We start from the raw sequence: 19,759 nt of genomic DNA, 5'->3' as shown, positions 1-19,759 counted from the left end.
ACAAAATCTAAAATAGTGCTATGACACTTATACCGTATTCATAGTCCGTCCTTGAGGAATGAGGATTCCTTGTTCCTCGTTCCACGTTTCATAAACTTTCCTTGACCGAACAAGGAATCTTATTGGCTCCCTTATCTCAAGGAAGGTCACGAGCTTCCTTGAGGAGTGATGCGACCTTTTTAGCAGACGATACGCAGAATATAATCAAATATAACCTCCAAAAGTTAGTTTCGTCACATTTCAATCTGTGGTTTTGTGGTTATTTGTTGTCGCGCTCTCAAACTGAAAGTGTATAAAGGAAAAAGGGATAATGGACAATGAATTTTTAAATGATTCTGACGATGGATTTGAAGACGAAAATCCAGAGAATCGGATTCTGTGGCGGATTCCGAAAAGATACATTCGCGATTGGGAAAATCCCGTGGAGTTTTTTGAAGATACGAAAAAGTTTTCATATGTATTATATGAAATTAGTTGCAGGCAGCATAAAACGGTGCTGCCTCCAGTCGGTCACTAAAAATCCCTAAAATATTCCTTCCTTTTGAAAGGGAGACTCGAGGTCCATCTATGAAACAAGGTGGCCTTGCAGATTCAAGGAATCCTTCCTCCGTCCTTAAAATAAGGAAGAACTATGAATACGGGTATTATTCTTTTGCAGCTATATAAGACGTGAAAACAAAAAAATATATGAAAAAATATGTTTACTTATGTAGTCAATTTTTCGATATACTTACTTCTATCATTCTGTAACGACATGCGATCGAGGCGTCATGTGTAGCAGAAATCTGCGTTTATAATAAAAAAACCAGAATGATCTTTCTTTTAAAGAATTGAAAGGGGAAGGAGGCTTGCGTCTACAAAAAATTTTAGCGACAATTTTGGACGCGCATCCGCGCAAAGTTATTGACTATTAGTCTACCTACCCCTATAGGCAACCAGTCCCAGTCTCCCCTACATATATGTCTCAATACAATTTGAAAAAGTATATTCATGGAATCTATTATTAAAATTTAATCTTATTGGTAGCAAATGGAGAAAGCTTTAGAAAATTAAAAAAGTTATTAAAGAATATAAGAATTTAAACAAAAAGTATGCACTTCACTAAAATAACTTTCAGTAAAGAATAACATGCTTTGGTAGTACCACTTTAAACACGCCGACATGTGCTGATATTCAGCGCAACTTAGACGAGTGCTTTCCAGCAGTGTATGTAACAGAATGAAATAGATGCGTTACTGAAAAGTAGCGTTTGCGACTGCGCGACTTTTGTGTAAAAAATTTCTCTCATGAATACTTTTCTATAAGAAAATAATTCCGTTAAATTGTTCTTAATGCGGAATCGATTGTTTATTCGTGAATTTTCACCTAAGAAAATTTCTTAAATTATATAATAACGTAATTGCTTAATTTTCCACCCAATTTTATGTATGTATACATTATTTTCACAATTTCTTCTTCATCGAATTAAGAAGATTACTGATATTAAAATTTATATTACGAGAAAGAAGTCGTGCATTAAGCGATCGATAAATCGAAGAGGGGGAGATGAGTGGATATCCATGTACTGCTTTTCCGTCAAATTCGTATCGACAGTGACGGAGAGATGATCTGCCTCGAGACTCAACATTTTAACATCAACCGAATTCTATTGCTTATCATTGGCTTGTGGCCTTATCAGCGATCACTCCTGGTTGAACTTCAATTAATTTTATTTTATGGTATTCTGATGACTTTTATCGTATTTCAGGTACGTCGTTATTTCCATTATATTTTATTACGGAATCGCGCATATTAAATTGATGTTTATGAATGAATGCATTATTTTAATTTTGTCGCATGTAAGATTTAAATTTAATTATATAACACAATAATTGTTTTCTATATAGTTATTGCAGTTATAATTACATATAATTATTAATTATAAACCTTTTTTACTAAATTATTGTACGTAATAGGTTAACGAAAAATTGAGAATTTATAAGCAAATAATAAAGCTTTTTTAATACGATGAATAATTTTAATATTTACAGTTAACAACATTTATAACAGCGGAATGTACTCTGGACCTTATCTATAAAGTTTTATCTTCGGCATTCTTTTATATTTGTTTTGCGATCAAATACAATTCATTTTGGATTAACGCCGATATTGTAAGCTTGTCAATCATTAAGCACTATTGATATATATATGTATATATATATATATATATATATATATATATATATATATATTTTTTTTTGAATGCAATACATATGGGCTTCGTATTCGTTACTCTCGATCAACACTGGATAGTTTATTTTTCTTTAATATATTCTTCATTTTTTATTCTACAATCATTATAATGTAAATGCAGATTAAAAAACAAAGCGTAAATAAATTAGTTTGAATCCGATCAAGAAAAAATACAGAGAGACCATATTATTTTTTAATGTTGCGAAGAGAAATGACACACAATATTATCAACATGATAGATAAGGACTTCGCTAAAGCAACTTCAAGACGTCTGTCATGAAATAACAGACAAGAATGAAATTGCTATCATAGAAAAGTACGGAGACAAAGCAAAACGTATTACGATTATAATTTTATGTAAGATAATATTTCTCAATTTTTTTTTTATATTCCAATATCTTTTTACATTTAAATAAATAAATTGGGATTATAAAAAGCTAAAAAAATCAAAGAAATAATAATATATCTGTTGACTTATATGATTATTTTGAAATCTTTCTTAGTTCTTGGCATGTTCTATCAAGTTACTTTTACTTTGATATATATTTGGCCGTACATTCATCACATTATGGCTTTCACAAACAAATCTCGATCACATTCTTCGGTGCATATTATGACAGAATATTTTATTGATCAAGAAAAACATTTCTATTTAATTACTCTGCATAGGCACGCAGCATGTTGTATAGGCTTATTAGCAATGCTAACGACGGGAACTATGCTTTTAACATATGCTCAACATTCTTGCGCAATGTTTAGTATTGCCTGGTAACTAAATAGATTAGAAATATGTATATCAATATAAATAATATGCTTATACAAACCATATAATTACTGTAACAATATTATTTACCGTAGTTACCGTATCGAACATGCAATGGATATTTTACAAAAAGGTTACAAAAATGAACAAAAGAGTTGTGAAGAAATAGTTCGTGCAGTGAATATTCATTGCAAAGCTATGAAGTTCGTATTATCGTTATATTCATAACAAGTATTTATTTGCATCTAATAATAATATATATTTTTGCTCATATTTAAAGGCTTATTAATTTTTTAATATCCAATTTTTCGGGATCGTACTTTTGCTTGATAGCGGCTGGTGTGCTTTGCTCGAGTTGTAATCTTCTTCGGGTAAATTTTATCTACAAATTCCTGGAAGATCAGTGCGGCACTTTACAAAATTGAAATTAATCAACAAGGAACCTACATAGATGAAGAAAAATAACTAAACCGTTTTCTAACGATCAAAGAATCTATAAAATTTATTGCATGCTTATCTCCTCTTAGCAGCACAAGTTATATCTAAATTACTATGATATGCGAAAATTTTTAGAAAATTATGCGAAATCTTGCAATTATGTAAGCTGTATAGCGAATAGCGATATATTACTCGACATAGATTTTAACGCACTGACATATTTTACAAAATGCGTAGAATATGGTGCATAAAAAGCTAATGATATACACAGCATATGTTTCTTATTTTTCAGTTGGTGTCGTTCACTGGTAACATTGAACAACTTATACTATCTCTAACTAACTTAATTATCCACTACGTGTACTTGTTTGTAGCCAATTATACTGCACAAGAAGTAACAGATCATAATGAATATTTCTTTGCTACAGTGTAAGAAAATTTCAGTCTTATATATGAATATATTTACTTTCCAGATATCAAAAATATGTCAAAAATAAAAAGATTTCTGATAAAGTTGATTATTAAAAACAAAATTGCATACGTATATGTATGTCTGTTTGTGTACGTGTCGATGCACGCATGTTTACATGCGTTTGATAAAATATTTATTTACACATATTTTAACTAACTAAAATTTGTTCATTTCATTGTTCTGTAGATATAACGTCCGTTGGTATATGGCTCCAATACATATACAGAAAATTATACTTTTTCTGCTGCAAAGAGGTACTAAAAGTTTTCATTTGATTCTTGGTGGAGTATTTGTAGCGTCCTTGCAGAGTGCCGCTTCGGTGAGAAATTTATACGAATAAATCGCAGATACTCAATGTATCACTATTTTCTCAATAATTTATAAGTGAATGAAATAAAAGAAAAGATATATTTTATTTTAGATAGCGAGCGCTTCCATATCATACTTCACCGTTTTTTATTCTACCCGGCAAGAATAAAAGTATGCTAAAATAATTTTTAAATTTTTTGATCAGTTTGAGCAAAAAAAAATACATATCGAATGTCCTCGAGGTACAGATATAGCATTATTATTAACCTCGCAGAAAATAATACACAAATAAACACAAACTTTCTCTTTGTGTTTGGTAGAAGAAATTATAGTTACATTTTAATGTATAAAGTTTAAAATATCAAATTTAATAATAACAACGTTGAATATAGTATAGATATGTAAAAAGATGTATATAATTTTAGAAATATTATAAAAAATGCAAAATAATAATTTTGTGATTAGTATTCTTTGTTAGTAAAAGCGGAAATAATAGATGCATTTTATTTTTAATGCTATTTACTTGTATTGTATTTATTGCCTAATTACTTCAAGTCCGAAAAAAGAGCGATCTACACAACAGTATCAATTAACAATTTTTTATCTAAAAGACTGCATCATTTTAAATGTAAAAGTTACTTCGGCCAAATTGGCTGAAATTAAAATATATTATAGTTGAGATAGTGCTGATTGATTAAAAGGTGCTGATTAAAAAATCTTGTTGAATAAAAAGTTTAAAAATTAAAATTATTAATGATGGGACAGTTTTTAATGAATAAAAATTAAGAAAGTTAAGAAAATTATTAAAAAATACAAAATATTAAAGAATAAGGGAATTTAAATAAATAATATGTGTGGGTATTGAAATGACTTTCGATAAAGAATAACATGCTTTGGTACTACCACTTTAAACACGCCGACATGTGCTGATATTCAGCACAATTTAGACGAGTGATTTCCAGCAGTGTATGTAACAGAATGAAATAGATGCGTTACCGAGAAGTAGCGTTTGCGACTGCGCGACTTTTGTGTAAAAAAGTTCTCTTATGAATACTTTTCTATAAGAAAATAATTCCGTTAAATTGTTCTTAATGGGGAATCGATTGTTTATTCATGAATTTTCACCTAAGAAAATTTCTTAAATTATATAATAACGTAATTGCTTAATTTTCCACCCAATTTTAAGTACGTATTATGCATTATTTACACAATTTCTTCTTCATCGAATTAAGAAGATTACTGATAATAAAATTTATATTACGAGAAAGAAGTCGTGCATTAAGCGAACGATAAATCGAAAAGGGGGAGATGAGTGAATATCCATGTACTGCTTTTCCGTCAAATTCGTATTGACAGTGACGGAGAGATGATCTGCCTCGAGACTCAACATTTTAACATCAACCGAATTGTGTTGCTTATCATTGGCTTGTGGCCTTATCAGCGATCGCGACTAGTTGAATTTCAATTAATTATACTTTACGGTACTTTGATGACTTTTATCGTATTTCAGGTACGTCAGCATTTCTCTGTTGCATTTTATTACGGAATTGCTTATTCTTATACTGATGTATAAAAATTAATATATTATTTAAATTTTGTCTCGCATATAAGATTCATATATAATTATATTGCATTAAAATTATTTTTCCTATAATTATTGTTGTTTAAATTATATAAAATTATCAATTGTGTAAAATATCTCTTTTGCTAAATTATTGTATGTAATAGATTAACGAAAAATTGAGAATTTATGAACTGATCGAATGATGTAGTTTTGCTAATGATATCACATATAATGAATAACATTACTATTTGCAGTTAACATCATTTATAACATCGGAATGTACTCTGGATTTTATCTATAAAGTTTTATCTTCTGCATTCTTTTTTATTTGTTTGGCGATTAAATACAATTCATTTTGGATTAACGCCGATATTGTAAGCATGTAAATTATTAAACATCACTGATAAATAAATTTTTGAATACAATATAGGCCGGCTTTCGTATTCGTTACTCTCGATTTATATAGTTTTTTTTTACATGTCGTTCACTTTTTGTTTTATAATCATTATAATGTAAGCCTACAGAAAAACACATAAAATAGACAAACTAATGTGAATCCAATCAAGAAAGAACACGGAAGCTTTATTATAATAATTTTCGAATATCGCGATAAACAACATACAATAATATTGTTAAAATGATAGTTAAGAAGTTCGCTGAAGCAACTTCAAGATGTGTGTAATGAGATAGAAGACAAAAATGAAATCGCTATCGTGGAAAAATACGGCATCAAAGCGAAACGTATTACGATTAAACTTTTATGTAAGAAAATATTTCTCGATCTTTAACTTAAGTTCCAATATCTTTTCACGTTCAAATAAATAAATTGCAATCGTAAGAAAATGTTAAAAATTAGAAAATAATATATCTATGGATTTATATGATTATTTTATAATCTCTCCTAGTACTTGGGATATGCTGTCAATTTACTATTCTTTTGATATATATTTGGCCGTACATTTGTCACATTATGGTTCTCAAAAATAAATTTCGATCACCTTCTCCGTCGTATATAGAGACCGAATATTTCATTGATAAAGAAAAATATTTTTATTTAATTACGCTGCATCGACATGTAGCAATTTGCATAGGCATACTGGCAATGATAGCGACAGGAACTATGCTCATAACATATCTTCAACATACTTGTGCAATGTTTAATATCGCCTGGTAAGTAAATTAGAGGTAAATACAACTATTTAAAAATTATATTCTTAGACAAACAATATATATGGTGTTAGAGCAACAAAATTATTTACAGTTACCGTATCGAGAAGGCGATTAATATCTCACAAAAGAATAGTTCCAAAAATGAAAAAAAGAGTTACAGGGAGATAATTCGTGCTATAAACATTCATTGTAACGCTATAAAGTTAGTATTTTTGTTAGTTTAATAACAAGTATTTAATACATGTGATAATATTGTATAAACTTTTCTCATGTTTAAAGGCTTATCAATTTTTTAATATCTAATTTTGAGGGATCGTTCTTTTGCTTGATAGCGGCTGGTATGGTTTGTTTGTGCTGTAATCTTCTTCGGGTAAATTTCGTGTACAAATTCTAGCACAAACAGTGTACTACTTTGTAAAATTAAAATTAGTCAACAAACCCGCATAGATAGAGAAAAATATCGAAATAATTTTTATAATACCCATAGTACAATGTCATATGTAGAAAATCGATATGAAGCATGTAACATGTGTCTCATCAATTTTCAGGTTGTGTCATTTACCGATAACATTGGGCAATTTATATTATCTCTAAATATTTTAATTGTTCTCTATTTGTACTTGTTTCTATCCAATTATACTGCACAAGAAATTACAGATCACAATGAATATGTGTTTGCCACAGTGTAAGGAATATTTTAACTTCATATACAAGTATATTTCTGTTTTGTGTGGATATTTATAATATAAACCAAAATTAGTGATTTCTGATAAAATTAATATGCATTAAAAAAGAAACAAATATGCATGCGTATATATGTGTATATGTGTGTATGCGTGTATGGCTCATGTATTAACAAAAAATATTTACAAATTTTATTTAATTAGAATTTTTTCAATTCATTATTTCGTAGATATAACGTCTGTTGGTATATGGCTCCAATACGTATACAGAAAATGATACTTTTTCTGTTGCAAAGGGGTACTAAAAGTTTCCATGTGATTCTTGGTGGAGTACTTGTAACGTCCTTGCAAAGTGCTGCTTCGGTGAGAAATATATACGAATATATCGTATATACACAAAGTCACGCAATTTTTTCAATACTATTAAAAAAAAGATAGGGAACATTTTTCATACTCTAAGAATTGGGCTATTTTCAAACCGCTAGAACTCGACGAAAAATCATCGTAAACCAAAAATTACAAAAAAGTATTTTGAAACTTGAATTTTCAACTGTAACGTGATATCGATAGCTAAAAAAAATTTTTGTATTTTCTTATTTCTGGAAAATGCAGATTTAGTTCTAAAATCGTGTAACTCGGTCAAAAAAAATTATAGAAAAATTTGAAAAAAGCATTTTGTAGGCAAAATGTTGTAGTTTACGAAACTTGAGTGGAATTTTTCGAAAGAAATTTTTTTATCGAAATGCAGAATGTCAAAAATACATAATTTTAAGGAACAAAACAATAAAGTTAAAATTGAAACTCCGAGCTTTAATAGGCTTTTTTAATTTTTTGTCTACGATGATTTTTCGTCGAGTTTCAGTGATTTGAAAATAGCCCAATTTTTAGAGTATGAAAAGTGTTCCCCCCTTTTTTTTTGAGTATAACAAGCAAACAGAACAAAAAAAGATACGTTTTGTTACAGCTGACAAGTACTTCTATATCATACTTCACTGTTCTTTATTCTACCCGGCAAGATTAAAAGTACCAACATACCAGAGTAATTCTCAATTATTTTAAGTCGATTGGACGAATATGTACTGATTGTTCGTGAAGGGTTCAGATATTATAGAGCATTATAGATATTATTCTCGTAGAAAAAGTATCTCTATTTTTAATTAAAAAAAATTATTTCAACATATTTTAATGTATAGAGTTTTAAATATAAAATTTAACGGTAACAACATTGAATATAATATAAATGTGTAAATTAAATGTGATGTAATTTTAAATGGAAATATTTAAAAATATGCAAGATTATGTTTTTATAATCAGTATTTTTCCTTACAAAAGTGTAATTAATAAATATGTTTTATTAATATTTGTTTTGATATTATTTAATTGTATTGTATATATTGTATACTTATTTAAAATTCAAAAGAGAGCAGTTTGTAATAATATCATTCAAAACTCATTATTCTTAAAGCACTTCACACGGTTTAAATATAAAAGTGGCTTTGCTTTAATTAGCTGAAATTGAAATATATTGAAATTTAAATAGTGGTGATTAAAAGTCTTCATGAATATAGAGTCCAAATATCAAAACAATACATGATAAGATAACAAAGTGAATGTCATTGAAAATGATTAAAATACGAGATTTCCATATTTCCTGCTCCATGTTATCGTTATGTTACAACACAGTCTAACCACATATAAATAATTTTTGTACGTATATAAAGTGATTGATTTTAAATGACGTAATAATATTTCTCAAAATTTAAAGCTTTGAAAATCGAAAAATGGTTAATTGAAAAAGTTTGTGATTTCGAGAGGGACATAAGTGCCGTTTGTTCGATCTTGGATGAAAGTCATGAGATTATTTTAAAGTTAAACTTTATTTTCTTACATGAAATTATCCGAATTTGTTTATATAAAGTGATTCTTCACAATATTCGGCTTAAGAAATTATGACAAAAGGATGTCCAAAAATTCTTAAAAGTTTGCAATGCTACTCAGTTTAAGCCATCCTATAATTTATAATTTTAATTTTTAAATTCTCCATGAAAACTTTTGAGCAATATCATCTAAACTACAACATATTTCTATTTCTGCCAATTTAACCAAAGCCTTTTACATTTAAACTGTGCGAATCTCTTTGAAACTAAAGATGATATTAATGATAAACTATTTAGAAAAAAATCACATTTCTATTCCTCTCTTTTTTTGTCTTTCTTAACTATTTTGTAGACAAAAGCTTAATCAATTAATGAAAATGTAAAAATATTGGAAAGATGTACAAATGTGCATAAAACACGATAGTCTCTTCAATAAAAATTTTACATTTATCAATAAATTTCTAATTAATACGAGTTTCAAATGGAACAACCAGTATACTTCTCTGTAGGACTGACCGTAAATTACGACTGCACGAACTAGGATATAGGGCGTTAAAATACAACGCTGCAAAATATCAAATACGCATTTGTCCTCAAGAGAAATTTTCGTTCGTAGAGTTTTTCTCTATGGGAAATAAACATGTGTTATATTTCCGTCGGCGTCGAAATTGATCGCTTGATTATACACTCTTTCGCGAGGGAAAGTATAAATTTCCAAGTGTTTCGATCTCACAGTGATAATACATATATTATATTATATTTATATTAAATTAAACAATTTATATTAAAATTTGGGGCAGTAAAGCTATAGCTTAATTCAGCTGGCTAATGGATGGAAGAAATTAAATTAATTTTTTTTTTGCGTCATTACGCTTTGCGGTAAAATTCATTTTATCATCGACATTAATCAGACATTTATAAGACTTCAGAGACATGATTGTTATTCCGAGTTCTATTTCGTTACGTGAATAACGTGTCAGCAGAGAGATTATTAACGAGTTTAATGAACAATCGATCGATTGATCTTCCAATTCTACCAAATACCCATTGAATGTGTAACTATAAAAAAAAAAACGCAAAGGCACTAACAAGAATTTATAATAATAATTAAAATAAAGAAAGGAATATATATTAATAAGTTACCTCACCATAGAAACTCGACTAATCAACAATATTATGTGCAGAAAGTTCAAGTTTGCATTCAAGGAAATTCTGATGTGACGACCTAATTGTAAGAAAACATGCAATGAATCGATACATCGATTGGCCAAATTCAAATGGTTTTATGAAAAGCGTATATTGTGAAGAGAGCACACTTAATTTTATATCAAATTTTTTAAAACCGTTTCTTTATGATTGTTGCGAGCATACTGAAAATTATAGCAACAAAATAACAATCTATTGCGATTAAACTGCATTATATATTGTTATATTTAGAACAACGCGTAGAAATATGAAGAACTCTATGTTCTATTAAATAATCGACAAATTTATCATTAGTTTAATTATCAGAAAAAGCTCTTTGTAACTACTACAGCTTCATTTCAGATTATAGTAATGATTATTCACTTTTCGTAATACCTTTTTTTCTTATACATAATAGTGATATTCCTAATGTGTGCTTTATACATACCATATATGTTTAAATATCCATGATTTAATAAAAAGATACATATTAATGAGTAAATAATGTTTTAAATTTAATATTTTTGGTTGCGAATGTGTATAGCAAAAGCTAGAATAATAATAAAATTTTTAAAAAATATAAGACATTAACAAATATAAGAATTTAAATGAACAGAACATATTAAAATGATTTTCAGTGAAAAATAACATGCTGTGATAGTATCACGTTAAACACGCCGACATGTGCTGATATTCAGCACAACTTAGACGAGTGCTTTCCAGCAGTGTATGTAACAGAATGAAACAGATGCGTTATCGAAGAGTGGCGTTTGCGACTGCGCGACTTTTGTGTAAAAAGGTTCTCTCATGAATACTTTTCTATAAGAAAATAATTCCGTTAAATTGTTCTTAATGCGGAATCGATTGTTTATTCATGAATTTTCACCTAAGAAAATTTCTTAAATTATATAATAACGTAATTGCTTAATTTTCCACCCAATTTTAAGTATGTATGCATTATTTTCACAATTTCTTCTTCGATGAATTAAGAAGATTACTGATGATAAAATTTATATTACGATAAAGAAGTCGTGCATTAAGCGATCGATAAATCGAAAAGGGGGAGATGAGTGAATATCCATGTACTGCTTTTCCGTCAAATTCGTATCGACAGTGACGGAGAGATGATCTGTCTCGAGACTCAACATTTTAACATCAACCGAATTCTGTTGCTTATCATTGGCTTGTGGCCTTATCAGCGATCGCTCCTGGTTGAACTTCAATTAATTCTACTTTATGGTATTCTGATGACTTTTATCGTATTTCAGGTACGTCGTTATTTCCATTATATTTTATTACGGAATCGCGCATATTAAATTGATATATATGAATGAATGCATTATTTTAATTTTGTCGCATGTAAGATTTAAATATAATTATATAACACAATAATTGCTTTCTATATGATTATTGCTGTAATAATTACATATAATTATTAATTATATATCTTTTTTACTAAATTATATTGTACGTAATAGGTTAATGAAAAATTGAGAATTTATAAGCAAATAATAAAGCTCTTTTAATACGATGAATAATTTTAATATTTACAGTTAACAACATTTATAACAGCGGAATGTACTCTGGACCTTATCTATAAAGTTTTATCTTCGGCATTCTTTTATATTTGTTTTGCGATCAAATACAATTCATTTTGGATTAACGCCGATATTGTAAGCTTATAAATCATTAAGCACTATATATATATCTTTGAATGCAATACATATAGGCTCCGTATTCGTTACTCTCGATCGACTCTGGATAGTTTATTTTTCTTTAATATATTCTTCATTTTTTATTGTATTATCATTATAATGTAAATGCGGACTAAAGAAAAGAGTAAATAAATTAGTTTGAATCCGATCAAGAAAAAATATAGAGATATTATTTTTTTGAATGTTGCGAAGAGAAATGACACACAATATTATCAACATGATAGATAAGGACTTCGCTAAAGCAACTTCAAGACGTCTGTAATGAGATAACAGACAATAATGAAATTGCTATCATAGAAAAGTACGGAGACAAAGCAAAACGTATTACGATTGCAATTTTATGTAAGATAATATTTCTCAATCTTTTTTTCATGTTGCAATATCTTTTTACATTTAAATAAATAAATTGCGATTATAAAAAGCTGAAAAAATTAAAGAAACAATAATATATCTGTTGACTTATATAATTATTTTGAACCTTTCTTAGTTCTTGGCATGTTCCATCAAGTTACTTTTACTTTCATATATATTTGGCCGTACATTCATCACATTATGGCTTTCACAAACAAATCTCGATTACATTCTTCGGAGCCTATTATGACAGAATATTTTACTGATCAAGAAAAATATCGTTATTTAATTACTCTACATAGACACGCAGCATGTTGTATAGGCTTATTAGCAATGTTAACGACTGGAACTATGCTTTTAACATATCTTCAACATACTTGCGCAATGTTTAGTATCGCCTGGTAACTAAATAGATTAGAAATATGCATAACAATATAAATAATATGCTTAAACAAACCATATTATTACTGTAACAATATTATTTACGGTAGTTACCGTATCGAACATGCAATGGATATTTTACAAAAAGGCTACAAAAATGGACAAAAGAGTTGTGAAGAAATAATTCGAGCTGTGAACATTCATTGCAAAGCTATGAAGTTCGTATTAATCGTTATATTCATAACAAGTATTTATTTGCACATAATAATATATATTTTGTCTTGTATTTAAAGGCTTAGTAATTTTCTAATATCCAATTTTTCGGGATCGTTCTTTTGCTTGATAGCGGCTGGTGTGCTTTGCTCGAGTTGTAATCTTCTTCGGGTAAATTTTATTTACAAATTTCTGGAACAGCAGTACGGCACTTTACAAAATTGAAATTAGTCAACAAGGAACCTACATAGATGAAGAAAAATAACAAAACCGTTTTCTAACGATCAAACAATCTATAAAATTTATTGCATGCTTATTTTCTCTTAGCAGCACAAATTATATCTAAATTACTATGATATGCGAAAACTTTTTAGAAAATTATGCGAAATCTTGCAATTATGTAAGCTGTATAGCGAATAACGATATATTACTCGACATAGATCTTAACGTACTGACGTATTCTACAATATGCATAGAATATGGTGCATAAAAAACTAATGATATACATAGCTTATGTCTCATAATTTTCAGTTGGTGTCGTTCACTGGTAACATTCGGCAACTTATACTATCTCTAACTAACTTAATTATCCACTACGTGTACTTGTTTGTAGCCAATTATGCTGGACAAGAAGTAACAGATCATAATGATTATTTGTTTGCTATAGTGTAAGAAAATTTCAGTCTTATATATGAATATATTTTCTTTCCACATATTAAAAATAAGTCAAAAATAAAAAGATTCCTGATAAAGTTAATTATTAAAAAAAAATTGCATACGTATATGTATGTTTGTTTGTGTATGTGTCGGTGCACGCATGTTCACATGTGTTTGATAAAATATTTATTTACACACATTTTAACTAACTAAAATTTGTTCATTTCATTGTTCTGTAGATATAACGTCCGTTGGTATATGGCTCCAATACATATACAGAAAATTATACTTTTTCTGCTGCAAAGAGGTACTAAAAGTTTTCATTTGATTCTCGGTGGAGTATTTGTACCGTCCTTGCAGAGTGCCGCTTCGGTGAGAAATTTATACGAATACATCGCAGATACTCAATGTATCACTATTTTCTCAATAATACAATATATAATAAGTGAATGAAATAAAAGAAAAGATACATTTTATTTTAGATAGCGAGCGCTTCCATATCATACTTCACCGTTTTTTATTCTACCCGGCAAGAATAAAAGTATGCTAAAATAATTTTTAAATTTTTTGAGCAGTTTGGTCAAAAAAAAAAAAAACACGTATTGATTGTCCTCGTTGCTCAGACGTAGTATTATTATTATCCTCATAAAGGAAACAAAATCTTTGTCTAATAAAAGAAATTATTGTTTTATCATAATGTATAAGATTTGAAGTATAAAATTAAACAATATGTAATATAAATGGAAATGTGATATAATTGATGAAAAATTATATAAAATGCAAGATAATATTTTTATTATCTTGCATTTGTTTCGCTTTTTGGACTTCTTGCTCATGACAGTTTCTAATCAACATTATTTAATCTACAATCTATTTTAATTTTAGTTAATTGGACCGAAACCACTTTTACTTTCAAAATATGCTCCTGAAACTAAAGACTATTAATAATAAATTATTAATAAATTAATGAATTATTTTTAAGAAATATATATTTCTTTCTATTTCTCTTTTTTGATCACTCTCTCTCTCAACCATTCTGTAGACAAAAGCTTATCAATAGTTAGAAAAGTAGAAGTGTTTGTAAAAATGCGCAAATGTGCATAAAACGATATCCTTTCTAATAAAAATTTTATATTTATTGATAATTGATAACACTGGACAACAAAATGAGACTTTTTTTTTGTTTTGAGTTCTATCAAGTTATTTCTGATAGATATTTAATGGTGATTACGAATTTGGCCGTAAAAATGGTGTATTATGTCAAATTTTTGAGAAAATTTCAATCAATGGTACTAAAATAGACGTTTTTGATACTATTGCATGAGTTGTATCTGTCGATGGGAACGTGCTCCTGAAAATAGCGACAGCTCAAATTAGAGCTCAAGATCTATACTTTATGATAAATATGCTAGAAGTCTTAAGCAGAAAAGGTTTTCTTGAAAAAAATGGTCGAAACATAAGAAACATCATTTATCGCAGTATCTCCCAATCATACGCTTTTAGTCATACTTCAATTATCCGTTGCTAAAATACTAGCTTCAAAAACTACTCTAATCTTAACTGATAGCAATCACGAAAACCTACGCATCCACTTCCATGATTTGAATAATTATTTAATAATGTGATTTTCCATTTTTTATTTTGAAATTTCAACACGTGTTTCGTAATGAATGGCCAGACAAATGTATACATATCAACTTTCATGATTAGGATAACTTTCTAAAATGTTTTAGTAGCAGATAATTGAAGATGTATGACTGGGGGATACTGCGATAAATGTTTTTTAAGTTTTGACCATTTTTTTTTAAAAACGTTTCCTGCCTGGCATTTTTGACATTTTTATCATAAAGTATAAGACTTGAGCTTCATTTTCAGCTGTCATTGCTGGAGCACGTCCCCATCAAAAAATAAAGCTCACGCAAATGTATCAAAAATGCCTATTTTACCAACTTTGACTGAGGTTTTTTTAAAAACTGGATATGATACGTCATTTTTACGATCAGATTCATAATCAGCATTAAAAAATTTACCAGAAATGACTTAAATAAACTCGCGGGGAGAGGAACGCGAAGGTATGATGTTTGCGTGGGATCACGTGGGATGGCGCAAAGTACAATTAATTTTACTTTATGGTACTCTGATTGCTATTATCGTATTTCAGGTATGTCAGCATTTCTCTATTATATTTTATTACTAAATAATATTATACAGACATATAAGTATTATTGAATTATTCTAACTTTCTTGCACAATTTAAATATAATTATATTACATGATAATTGTTCTTGATAATAATTGGTATGTTATAATTATGTAAAATTATTGGTAATTATTTATTATAACGAACCCTACTCCAATGACATTGACCTTGACATATGTTGTCAAGGACATAATCCTAAGTAACCTTTTCTTATAACTTAATCGGCGGTCATTGTTTATTAAAAAGTTATTAACAAATAACGTTTGAGAAATAAAACGTAATTTTTACATGAGTTTGTAATTTCCACGCAAGAAGCGAGGACTATCCGCATCAGGACGTTGTATAACTCAAATCAAATTTTCAGAAAGGTTTAGGTTAGGTTATATCATCCGGAAGTGAAGCCTCTCTTGAAGGAAAAAGGGAGGGCACCCACTGCGTCCACGCGTACACTTTCCCATTCACACAACTGTTGTAGGATGGAACTCGCTTCCCGTTATAAAGTATATGCATGAACGCAGTAGGTTCCAACCCTCCTACGGGGGGAGGGGAGAGCTCCACTTCCAGAAGACATAACCTAACCCATACCTATTTCTGATTTAAAACTAAATCACCACAACAAAATCAATAGATAGTGGGAGATGATTCTCACTTCGCTTTGCAAAGTATATGTCGAGCGGGAAGGGCCAAATCTTGTTTTGCACTGTATATAGGGATCGGTGAGGGTTGAAATTCGCTTTGTGTGAAAATTGTAAATCCATATAGAACTATACAATCATATATCTTTCTCGTACTGTAAGCAGAGGGCGGTGTTCCACATATAAAACTTTAATTTGCTATGCCTTCTAAACTAATGCCGTCCGCCGCTTAATTCTTGCGGAGAATTACTCAGAAGAATCTTCTTAACAACATATGTCACAGTCAAGGTGATCGGTATATAGGGCCAGCTTCGAGAGTTTTACCCATAAATATTTTTTATTGACATTTTACAATGTACATAGAACAATATGGTGCGTAAGTAGCCGATGATAAGCACATAACATGTGTTTCATAATTTTCGGATCACATCATTGATGAATAACATTGAAGAACATTTACTATCTCTAACTATTGTAATTGTCATTTATATGTATTTGTTTCTATCCAGTTACGCTGCACAAGATGTTACGGATCACAATGAATATGTGTTTGCTACAATGTAAGGAAAATTTCAACTTTATATACGAATGCATTTATTTTGCAGATATTTATAATATAAGTCAAAATTGGAGATTTTTGATCAAGTTAATATGCATTAAAAAAGAAACAAATATATGTGTATATACGTATGCGCGCGCGTGCATATAATAACAAAAATTATTTACAAATTTTATTTAATTTGAATTTTTGCATTTTATTACTTCGTAGATATAACGTCCGTTGATACATCGCTCCAATACGTATACAGAAAATGATACTTTTTCTGCTGCAAAGGGGTACTATGAGTTTCAATCTGATTCTTGCTGCAGTATTTGTAGGATACATGCAATGTGCCGCTTCGGTGAGAAATATATGCAAATATATTGCACATATACAATGTCTTGCAATTTTCTAAATAACATATAATAAATTATAAAAACAAAAAAAAAATCACATTTCATTACAGCTGGCGAGCACTTCCATATCGTACTTCACCGTTCTTTATTCTACCTGGCGTGATTAAAAGTACGATAAAATAATTCTCTATTATTTTAATGCAATTAGACGTATCGATTTTTTTCGAGGTTTAGATGTAGCGTTATTATTATCTTCGTAGTATAAACAAAATATTAATATTAACAAAAAAAATTAACATTACATTTTAAGTAGAAATAGTAAAATTATAGTATCTGACGAGAGAGAGAGAGAGAGAGAGAGAGAGAGAGAGAGAGAGAGAGAGAGAGAGAGATAACAATATTGAATAATTTTAGAAAAATTATATAAAATGCGAGATAATGTTTTTAGAAGTAGTATCTTTTGTTGGCCAAAGTGCAATTAGAAATTGTATTTTATTTATACTATTATTTAATTTTATAAACGTTGTTTAGTTATTTGAAGTTTAAAGAAGAGGGTATTCTGTAATAATATCAATTAAAGTTCATATTTTCTAAATTTGAAACTTAAGGCACAAGATTACTGATAAACTATAATATTTAGAGAGAGATAATATTTCTATATCTCTCTTTTTCTTCATTATTTTACAGGCAAAAGTTTAGTTAATCAATAGATATAAATGTGAAACAGTTTGTAAGAATGCGCAAATGTGCATAAAACGATAAACTCTTCAATAAAAATTATATATTTACCAATAAATTAATAATTAATATATCGGTGATTTAAATGAAACGGCGGATTATATTCCTTTGTAGAATTGACCGTAACTGACGAGTGCACGCACTAGAATGAAGCACGTAAAAATACTACGCTGCAAAGTATTAAATGCGCATGCGCGGTCTTTTATCGAGAGAAATTTTTTCATGGAGTTACTCTCTATGGGAAATAAACATGTGTTACATTTCCGCCGGCGTCAAAATCGATCCCTTAATTATATACTCTTTCGCGAGGGAAGGTGAAAATTGCCAAGTGTTTCGATCTCACGGTAGTATTATATATCCCGTTATATTTCCATTAAATTAAGCTGTTTGCATTAGAATTTAATATAGTAAAATAAAGCTATAGCTATAATTCAGTTGGCCGATCGAAAGAGGGGGATATGCAAACCACCAATTTCGCATTGTCGAAGGCATCTCTGTGCTCGCGAAGAGATGATCAGCCTCGACTGTCTGCATATCAGTCTTAATCGAACTTTGCTACTTTCGATTGGTCTATGGCCTTATCAGCAATCGAATCTCGTTCGATTTCAAATAGTCCTGCTTCTTGCTATTTTGATGACCTGTATTATATTTCAGGTATGTCTACATTTTTAATTATGTTATTATGTGAGAAATAAACTAGTTTACCACTAGTTTTATTTGTCGCAATTTTTCATCTTGCGTTTGCATGTAACTATATTATAAACATAATGTCGTAATTATTCATATTGTATAACATCGAATACATACGTATATACATACATATATAAAAATATATGTATTTTATATACAGGGTGAACTAGTAATTCTTGCCACCTCGAATATCTTCGAATCTAGAACAGTTACGAAAAAATTTTTCTTACAAAAGTTTTATGGTTTCAAAGGGGCCATCGAGTGGTGATAACACAGTTCGTCGGCGTGACGACGCTTCGGAGATCTCACCTTTTCAAATGGAGCTCCCTATTTTTCATTGCATATTCTTGTAGCTTACTTCGAGAGCTTTTCAAAACACTATAATAAAATATTTTTTCATTAAGTACTTTTTGAGTTATTTTATATTTTAATCTAACATATTTTGATATAAAAATTAAAATATCTCGTAAAATATTTAGTTTTCGATAATCTTACCGTAATCTTTATGTACAGAATAATGAGACAAATCAATTAGTGGAACTATATTAGAAACTATAAAACTTTCGTAGGAAAAAATTTTTCGTAACTA

At 29.1% G+C, this 19,759-nt stretch overlaps 4 protein-coding genes across 7 annotated transcripts in view; all 4 read left to right on the top strand.

The window, feature by feature from the left end:
* The first annotated feature begins 1,412 nt into the window (after positions 1 to 1,412).
* On the top strand, positions 1,413 to 4,620 carry LOC138933665 (uncharacterized). The gene is made up of 9 exons (XM_070296585.1): positions 1,413 to 1,747; positions 2,031 to 2,150; positions 2,472 to 2,589; positions 2,736 to 3,000; positions 3,091 to 3,198; positions 3,276 to 3,366; positions 3,726 to 3,862; positions 4,092 to 4,224; positions 4,327 to 4,620. Exons 1-9 carry the CDS (start codon positions 1,604 to 1,606, stop codon positions 4,381 to 4,383), a joined length of 1,173 nt encoding a protein of 390 aa, XP_070152686.1. The 5' UTR covers positions 1,413 to 1,603; the 3' UTR covers positions 4,384 to 4,620.
* An 824-nt stretch (positions 4,621 to 5,444) lies between these two features.
* LOC138933063 (odorant receptor 94b-like) lies at positions 5,445 to 8,841 on the top strand. Of its 2 annotated transcripts, XM_070295525.1 has the most exons (9): positions 5,449 to 5,724; positions 6,033 to 6,152; positions 6,423 to 6,540; positions 6,684 to 6,948; positions 7,040 to 7,150; positions 7,228 to 7,318; positions 7,497 to 7,633; positions 7,862 to 7,994; positions 8,596 to 8,840. In XM_070295525.1, the coding sequence occupies exons 1-9, from the start codon at positions 5,581 to 5,583 to the stop codon at positions 8,650 to 8,652; spliced, it is 1,176 nt and encodes a 391-aa protein (XP_070151626.1). In that variant the 5' UTR covers positions 5,449 to 5,580; the 3' UTR covers positions 8,653 to 8,840. The 2 variants fall into 2 exon arrangements, with proteins under 2 accessions (XP_070151627.1, XP_070151626.1); XM_070295526.1 differs by lacking the exon at positions 6,033 to 6,152 and having other exon boundaries at positions 5,445 to 5,724; positions 8,596 to 8,841.
* A 2,880-nt stretch (positions 8,842 to 11,721) lies between these two features.
* On the top strand, positions 11,722 to 14,779 carry LOC138933064 (uncharacterized). 3 transcript variants are annotated; one of them, XM_070295528.1, is made up of 9 exons: positions 11,722 to 11,961; positions 12,247 to 12,366; positions 12,633 to 12,750; positions 12,896 to 13,145; positions 13,251 to 13,358; positions 13,434 to 13,524; positions 13,885 to 14,021; positions 14,250 to 14,382; positions 14,493 to 14,779. In XM_070295528.1, exons 1-9 carry the CDS (start codon positions 11,818 to 11,820, stop codon positions 14,547 to 14,549), a joined length of 1,158 nt encoding a protein of 385 aa, XP_070151629.1. In that variant the 5' UTR covers positions 11,722 to 11,817; the 3' UTR covers positions 14,550 to 14,779. The 3 variants fall into 3 exon arrangements, with proteins under 3 accessions (XP_070151629.1, XP_070151628.1, XP_070151630.1); XM_070295527.1 differs by having other exon boundaries at positions 12,896 to 13,160; positions 14,493 to 14,778; XM_070295529.1 differs by lacking the exon at positions 12,247 to 12,366 and having other exon boundaries at positions 12,896 to 13,160; positions 14,493 to 14,778.
* A 4,151-nt stretch (positions 14,780 to 18,930) lies between these two features.
* Positions 18,931 to 19,759, top strand: part of LOC138933666 (odorant receptor 30a-like) — an 8,181-nt gene continuing 7,352 nt past the window's right edge. The window contains exon 1 of the mRNA XM_070296586.1: positions 18,931 to 19,134. Within this exon, the coding sequence (XP_070152687.1) occupies positions 18,991 to 19,134 (144 nt within the window). The 5' untranslated portion in view covers positions 18,931 to 18,990. The remainder of the gene's footprint in view (positions 19,135 to 19,759) is intronic.

Source organism: Polyergus mexicanus, unplaced genomic scaffold, assembly GCF_030449975.1.
Source record: "Polyergus mexicanus isolate NDT 795.1 unplaced genomic scaffold, iyPolMexi1.0 SCAF_5, whole genome shotgun sequence".
In the NCBI taxonomy this organism is placed as follows: domain Eukaryota; kingdom Metazoa; phylum Arthropoda; class Insecta; order Hymenoptera; family Formicidae; genus Polyergus; species Polyergus mexicanus.
The sequence above is the reverse complement of the archived record's forward strand: the minus strand, read 5'-3'. Positions and strand labels throughout refer to the sequence as shown.

Coding starts and splice junctions, on each gene's coding strand:
- LOC138933665 (XM_070296585.1), top strand. CDS start 1,604: ATGATCTGCCTCGAGACTCAACATTTTAACATCAACCGAATTCTATTG. Junction 1,748..2,030: donor TGACTTTTATCGTATTTCAG/GTACGTCGTTAT, acceptor TAATATTTACAG/TTAACAACATTTATAACAGC. Junction 3,001..3,090: donor GCAATGTTTAGTATTGCCTG/GTAACTAAATAG, acceptor TATTTACCGTAG/TTACCGTATCGAACATGCAA.
- LOC138933063 (XM_070295525.1), top strand. CDS start 5,581: ATGATCTGCCTCGAGACTCAACATTTTAACATCAACCGAATTGTGTTG. Junction 6,153..6,422: donor TTTGGATTAACGCCGATATT/GTAAGCATGTAA, acceptor TTAAAATGATAG/TTAAGAAGTTCGCTGAAGCA. Junction 7,319..7,496: donor TGTGCTGTAATCTTCTTCGG/GTAAATTTCGTG, acceptor ATCAATTTTCAG/GTTGTGTCATTTACCGATAA.
- LOC138933064 (XM_070295527.1), top strand. CDS start 11,818: ATGATCTGTCTCGAGACTCAACATTTTAACATCAACCGAATTCTGTTG. Junction 12,367..12,632: donor TTTGGATTAACGCCGATATT/GTAAGCTTATAA, acceptor TCAACATGATAG/ATAAGGACTTCGCTAAAGCA. Junction 13,359..13,433: donor ATTCATTGCAAAGCTATGAA/GTTCGTATTAAT, acceptor TTGTATTTAAAG/GCTTAGTAATTTTCTAATAT.